Genomic DNA, 7,765 nt, shown 5'->3' with positions numbered 1-7,765 from the left:
TCATTCGATGCTCGCTCATCACCACAGCGTGGATTCTCGTCACGGGCCTTCCTGGACAGGGGTTGTGTACACGGTTTCTCTGCCGCGCTTTAAATTCTGCTGTGTTTGCGGCTGCATGGGAAGGTGTTGTACTCATATCATCATGGATGATTTTTCATGTGAAGCCCTTTTCTGCAAGTACTTGATCATCACAATCCTCGTGTTTGTCCATTTTCCAAAGGTAATAGAATCCTGCTTATGTTTCTGACTTGTTTGCTCTTATTCGTGGATATATGAAACCACGTAATGTCCACAACAAACGGAGCGCCTCCATGGTCCAATGAATAGAACATCTGAAGGAGATCTGAAGGTCGGTGTTTCGATCCCCCGGCCACGTCATACCAAAAGACGTTTAAATATGGGAATTGTTGTATCCCCGCCTGGCGCTCGACATTAAGGGGACAAAAACAAGGACTGGTCGGCTCGGAGTCCGAGTGAAGTATCCATTTGAAACGAGCATTGTATCTCAATTGGCTATCACGGTAAAAGCGGCATACGTGCGGACGAGTACATGCAGAATTGTTCTTCAGCAACACATGCTTGTCTTAAGAGGCGACTATACTTGTAAGAAGCGAGTAACAGGATCGGATGGTCAGGTTCGCTGACTAGGGTGATGCATGCCATCGTATCCCAATGGCGAAGATCGATGTGCATGATGCCAATCACTAGATTGTCTGGTCCAGACTCGATTATTTATCATTTAACTGGAATATTGCTGAGTGCGGCGTCAAACAACAAACAAACAAACAAAAAGACACACCTGAGCGCGCGCACGCACGCACACACACACACAGTCGCTATATAAATGCAATGGTCATGAACTCGACGTTAAACAAAATTTCACCTCACTTCATAACAAAATTTGCCACTATAACGGAATTCCTTCTGTGTGAGGCTCGTGACTTATAAGTCAACCCTCGCATAATCCAGGCAACTGTATTAAGTTCAATGCTATTGATTGATGCGCCATTCCATTGCGATATGTCCCCTGTATTGATGGAATATGTATGAGCACGTTTTTCAAAAACACCATGGAAAGCTGTCAAGTAGGTTTTAAGTTGATCGTCAGGTTTGGTGCATTACGTTTTTGCAAATATTTCATTTGAGATTAGGTTGAATTGGCTTAACGTCGCGTTCAAGACTGTTGCACTTATATAACAACGTGCATGCACGTATGTGTGTGGCTATTTGCACTAGTCCGACAAATGCCGATTTTATAGTGCTAGCCCATTGAGAAACCATTGCGCAGTTTAACATGAATATCCCACTCAGACACTGACTCTGAGCCTACCAGTTCTTATATTAGTCCCCTAATGCCGAGCGCCAGGCAGGGAAACAACAAGTATCATTTTTAACGTCTTTTGGTTTCACACGGCCGGGGATCGAACCCTGGACCTGTCACTCTCCTTTCAGACGCACCCTCCACTAAAGGAATGGCGATAACTGAGTTTTCCTGTCATGTTAGGCTTATATGCCTTATGAAAATATTATTTCGTTTATGTACGTACTTTCAGTGAAAGAAATCGCCTATTGTGGTACTAGTGGTATCAGCAACACAACGGTGACACTTACTTGGCGGTTTATTTTTTATTATGATTGTAACAACCGTTCTAATTAACAACACTCCGTGTCTTTCAGAGACAACATTGCTCGTCTCCAGCAGAGATCAATATGAAGTCCAAGTCATGGTTCCTCTTTTGCATATCTTGCATATGCGTATCTATGTACCTCTGCTGGAACCTCGGCGCGATGACATCACAGCCACGATTTCGTATATTCTGTCAACAATTCATGAAGGACCTTGGACACAATAGAATGATCGGGAAATTAAGCGAGATGAAAGCAGAGCCACCAATGTCAGCTACTTCAAAGCGTACATTACCCGCTTTCAGCACGACAACACTTTATTCTTCAAAGACTCGGGATGATGACTTTATACCTAACTCAGAACTATATTCAACTTTAGTAAATGGAAATGACATTAACCTTCAAATTGAAAAACACTTCACTATGCTGGCGAACGAGACAAAAGACCCTTTCATCAACCTCCACCGATATTCTTTCACTCATAGTTCAGACAAATGTTCAAGGGGAAGCCTTTTCTTAATAATAGTGGTACATTCTGCTCCCATGAACGAGAATAAGAGGGATCTTATCCGAACATCTTTTGGGTCTGTTGAAAGCTACAGGGACAATCGCCTGGCAGTTGTCTTTTGTTTGGGAGCTGTCAGACAGCAATCTGTGCAAGAATCCATAAACAGAGAATCGCAACATTACAATGATATTGTTCAGGGCAATTTCCTGGATAGTTATAAAAGTCTAAACAGAAAACACATCATGGCTATGCACTGGGTCACATTAAACTGTAACCCACAGTATATCCTTAAATTAGACGATGACACCTTTGTTAACCCTTATAGAATTATAGATTTTTTACTAATAGCAAATCCTTTGGGAATGACGATGCATTGTAAAATCATTTCAGGTGATCCGCCAAATAGAAGAAAAAATTCTAAATGGTACACATCAGTATCCCAGTATCCATTTCCAGTCTTGCCACCATTTTGTCTCGGCTTTGCTTATATTACAACACCAACAGCTTGGAGCGCCATGTACAAAGCCTCGGAAACTAACCGTCTCATGGACATGGATGATGTGTATGTAGGTGGTGTGTTGGCCATAAAGGTTGGAGTGGAAAAGAGAAACTTCGAGAACTTGTTGTACAGCTGTCCTACAGATAGTTCCAGGATGACCGAAAGAGCGTTGAATGTCAAAGCAATTGTTTTAGACAGAAGAAACAAATGTAGAGATATTCCCTTTACATTCTGGCCCAAACTGCAGGAAATGAATAACATAGATTAGTGAAATTTCATACTGGAATAGAAGGGATAAAACCAGGTAACAATCGCACATGTAAAGGTTAAACCAGGCGACCAAGATTTTCCGTCTTAGCCCTTAGCAAAGGTGAGCATAAAGAACCAAACAAGACGCCTGTTCAGCTTGTCTTGCATTGGAGATTTGAGTGTTCCAGCCATTCATGATCATCTCTACATGACCAACATGCTTTACAGATATCTGTTTAAGCCGATCTGGCAGCTTGATGCTTGATGCCAGGAGCTGTATAAAACTAACATTCGTGGAATAGTATCATTCAATGCAAACATACACACGGTGGACACAGTAAACAGTCTCTCGCGATGTAGCCAGATACAGAAAGATGTTTCTGTTGATGTCTTTAATGTATATACACCTGGAAAGGTGTTATGTATTACCTTTAGACATAGCTATTTGTAAACATTGTTTCCATTTTCTAAGGAATCTTTGTACACAAAGTGTCATAATCATGTTTAAATACAGAAACTGATGATCTAATGATATGGTTTGTGAATGTCCAATGCCAATACTTATTTGACTGCCCTTTCAATAACTTCCCTTGGTTCTGTGCATCATGTTATGTGACCCAGAACTTGAGACACACGACCCGTGAAGACACGGGGTAGAACAGGTCTTCAGAACCCATGCTTGCTGTAAAAGTTGACAATGCTTGTCGTAAGAGGCTACTAACGGGATTCGGTGGTCAGGCTCGCTGATTTGGTTGATGCATGTCATCGTATCCCAATTGCGTAGATCGGTGCGCATGATATCAATCACTGGATGGTCTGGTCCAGACTCGATCATTTACAGACCGCATTCATATAGCTGGAATATTGCTGAGTGTGGCGTTAAACCAAAAAAACAAAAAAAACAACTTGCGACACATAACTTTTCAACAGGTACCACTGGTGGTGTATCCATATATTTTCGTAACTGCTTTTGGGCGTCAAGTGGGACCCTACTACAGTTACCTAAACGCATTGTCGTTCCTTGTCATCATGGCCAGTTAAGCCATGATGTTGCAGCTCGCCCTGTCAGCATCAATAGATTGATTGGTCTAACGACGCTTACTCCGAATATTCAGCATTTATACTCGCAAAATAAAGACACGCAACACCCGCTTTATATACTCACATTAGGTTTACTTACTCTCCGTCCATCTATCAATACATGATAGGATCAGACCGACCAGGATCGTCACTAAATGAGAAGAACGTAGAACGATCCGGGTTCGATTCGATCGACTGGAAACCGCGATCTCCTCTCCAAATGTTGACCCGCCGTGATATTGCTGGAATAGTGTTAAAAGCGGCGTAAAACCATACTCACTGACCCCTACTGTTGACGGTATCATTTTAAAGTGTTCGGGCCTTGCCTGTCTTTGTCACAGGTCATCAGAAAACTGATCAGAAAACTACCGGAACCTACTAACCGATTAAAGGTGTATATTGATTAAATGGCGACGACACCACCGAAGCTATCCCGAAATATCCTGTCACTGTACTCGCCCTATTGATTGCCTGCTTGTTTGTGCCAACACTTAGGCTTTCTGTCTACCTCGTATTTAAAGCTGTAACCATCCAATATAAAAGTTCTCTTTGTTATAATTTTGGGGATGCATTTTTACCTTATTACATCCTCCGCCTGTGGACAAGAGCTGTCCACACCTCGGATGAAGTAAATACTAGGTCAGGTCTGACATGTTAAAATACAATCACAATTAGCACAATAGAAGTAAAACATAATCGATCATTCCATATATAAAATTGTAACCAATTTCAAAATTGTATGAATACCCGGAAAACAGCGAATATTCTAATTTATCATATAATGGGTAGATTTCTCGGCGGGATAAAGCCAACGGATCAAAACGATATCCGTTGGGGTCATATGCGGATAGAGATGCAAATATCAAAGATCAAGTAGGACTTCTTTCACTGTTTATAAACAAACATGGCGTCGCCCTCGTCATTCGGCGACCGAGTCAGAATTAACCATCAGGAATCTGGATAAACTACAGGGATAATTGCTATCATTATCAAAAGAACAGTCTAATATACTGAAAATCAGTCTCTATCTGTGACGTAGCTGAGGCATTTTATAAGTTTTGGCAACTTTGAAGATATAAATTTCGAAACAATTTTGCGAGGGCACGAGGCCTAGCCAAGCGGGATCAGTAGCCATATCTGTGCTTGTAGACCTCTGCGGCTTGAAACCATCTCCACAAATCAAAATAGTTGGATTTGGCCGAAATATGTTTGAATTGTTACCTTGTTTCGTTTTGTCGCTGTCTGTACATATGACTACATTTTTTAACGTTATGACAGGACAGACCGACTGTCAACAACGTCTGACCGTGGCCGTGACGTCTCATAAACTAGGGTTAGAGTAGCTTCCCTTTCACAAAGGTCAGTTACTCTAGCAGACAGACCGATGGACTGCCGCGAAAGGCAATTAAAAACGATTGTTGTTTTGCGTATATGTTGCTTCGCCGCTGTATAAGAAACAGATTTCAGTTGGAACTATATTGGCTACTGTCATTGCCCGACTGACACATCACTTACCCTGTGACGTAATAAATATAAATGCGCGCATTCCAGGAAAATTCGCAATGTTTCGGTAATGTCTGTGAGAGAGGGAAAGCGATTTTGAAGCACAGAATTAAAGAATGACATTATATGATAAAGAGGTTATCATGCTTGTGTGTTTGAGGATGGTAAATATCCCGTATTAGGAATAAACACTATGTATTTAGTTCGCCAAGGCTCGCTAAATACAATGTTTATTCCTAATGCAGGATATTTACCATCCCCAAACACACTCGCGTGATAACCTCTATAGCTTAAATGTACTTACATGCTAAAGAATAAGAGAAATGACCCCATGTTACTTCGCATTACCACAAATCATAAACATCACGATATAGTATTCAAGTACAATATATAATTGATTAAAAGTGATCCATAAATGTCAAATGTCACTGCACATGGCCAAAATATGACACCACCATTCATAAAAGTTCATGTGTCGCTGGTCCCAATCGAATTCAGTGGCCCCTTTCTGGTTTCAAAATGTCAATTGACCGAACGCTGACCAACGTGAAAAGTTAATGTCTGAACACATGGCCTGTTCACACAGTATGGTCCACGACAGGGGTGTCGAAGCGAACGGTAGACGTTTCTGGACACTGGGTGAGTGTTGACTGGTCGCTGTCAAAAGATGTAATAATAACTAAGCATTTCTTAAGCGCTGGCATCCAGTTAAGAAAACTGCTGAAAAGCGCTGGCAGGAAACTCCAACACCGATGGGGCTCTACTACAAGTAAGCGTTCCTGAAGAGGTAGGTCTTCAGTCTGCTCTGGAAGCTGCCCAGATCTTGGGAACTTCTGATGTCAAGTAGTAGGCTGTTCCACAACATTGGAGCTGCTCGTACAAAGCAGCGATCACCAAATCTGTTTGTTCGTGACGTGGGTATGCACAGTAGGTTTTGATCACCTGGAGATGTAGAGGTCGGTAGTGCTGACAGACAATGATAAACCCGTGGTAGCGGTCTGTTCAGAGTTGATAGGACAGCGTACACCCTCGACAGGAAGCGCGTAGCCAGAAGCCAGATTATTGATTTGGTGTGGTCCAGACGACACCGGGGAAGTGCTTGACTCTCCGCCCAACAGAATGGGGTGCGGCCATCATCTACAACACTTTAAAAACGGATAATTCATTGAAACACCGATAGTAATTGAACGTAGCGAGAAATACAGAAGATATACAGCAACAGCAGAGTAATGTAACGTAATGTAACAACCAATTGCCATCATATGAGAGAACCCAATTCCGAATGCAGGTCTTGTCTCTATAGAAAAGTAATTAATGCAATATTGTCGCAGGAATGAGTAGTAATGGATAGGAATAAACATTCTCAAGGTGATTCGGCATTTGTAACGGAGAAAAACAAGTATGATGTTTTGTAATGTTAAAACATAGCACAGGATATTGCATTAACTTTAGAACATTGATCATTTAACGGATAACATTATATTGCAACTTCGTAACCATTTTATAGTCTTATATACTCGCTGTACCCAACTGAAAAGCGTTTTTAACACTCACAAATAACTGGTCCGTAAAAAGGTGGTTGAAACAAGGCCATTACAATATCATATATTACGGACAAGAATAACCATCTAGATAAAGGAATAATAATAATAATCATCATCATCATCATCATCATCATCATTATTTTCTCATGTCAGATGGCACAAATAAAGAGGTCAACATAGCTTTCAACCTAAAAGGGCAGAGGAGACTGCCCGCGATATGAAGTATGTCAGAGGAAACGAAAAAGCAACTCCACAATGTTGGAGTACCGTAAAATACCTGTCATAGAATGAATGAATCGTTTTAATCGAAACGCCATAAGCCAACTTACATATTTTTTTTCGTCCCGAAATATATATAGATTGTGTCGGGGTTTGAATATGCAAATTGTGATAATCTAACAGTAAATAATAACTTAGGAATACCCGAAAATTAGTTTTATAAATAAAAACATCTATTGAAATGGTGGTATAATTTGGAAGCAGTTGGTTTTTTCTCACAATTATGAATCCTCATGTCTATGTCGAATTCATCCAGTTTCAACGTACAGTGACAAGGAATTTTAAATATACAAATCTGACAAGCCGGACGCTTCTCGATGCGGCCCTTACACTTTAGAATTCTGTTTTTTTATGCCAGTTGTCCCTGATTCTATTTCGAGAGCCATCGAACGCAGTCCATTTAATCGGAATTTAGAATCATACAAGGATTTAATTTCTTGTGCGTCTTGAGTAAAGAAAGCAAGTTTGTGAGTGAAG

General features: G+C 41.0%; 1 protein-coding gene across 1 annotated transcript; it reads left to right on the top strand.

The window, feature by feature from the left end:
* Window positions 1-1,710: 1,710 nt before the first annotated feature.
* On the top strand, window positions 1,711-2,901 carry LOC139449385 (beta-1,3-galactosyltransferase 1-like). The gene has a single exon (XM_071230749.1). The coding sequence runs from the start codon at window positions 1,711-1,713 to the stop codon at window positions 2,899-2,901; it is 1,191 nt and encodes a 396-aa protein (XP_071086850.1).
* The last annotated feature ends 4,864 nt before the right edge of the window (window positions 2,902-7,765 follow it).

This window comes from Haliotis cracherodii, unplaced genomic scaffold (genome assembly GCF_022045235.1).
Source record: "Haliotis cracherodii isolate W230 unplaced genomic scaffold, xgHalCrac1.p SCAF_8, whole genome shotgun sequence".
NCBI classification, from domain to species: domain Eukaryota; kingdom Metazoa; phylum Mollusca; class Gastropoda; order Lepetellida; family Haliotidae; genus Haliotis; species Haliotis cracherodii.
The sequence above is the reverse complement of the archived record's forward strand: the minus strand, read 5'-3'. Positions and strand labels throughout refer to the sequence as shown.

Bases quoted from the DNA above. Each gene is read 5' to 3' on its own strand.
- LOC139449385 (XM_071230749.1), top strand. From the start codon at position 1,711: ATGAAGTCCAAGTCATGGTTCCTCTTTTGCATATCTTGCATATGCGTA.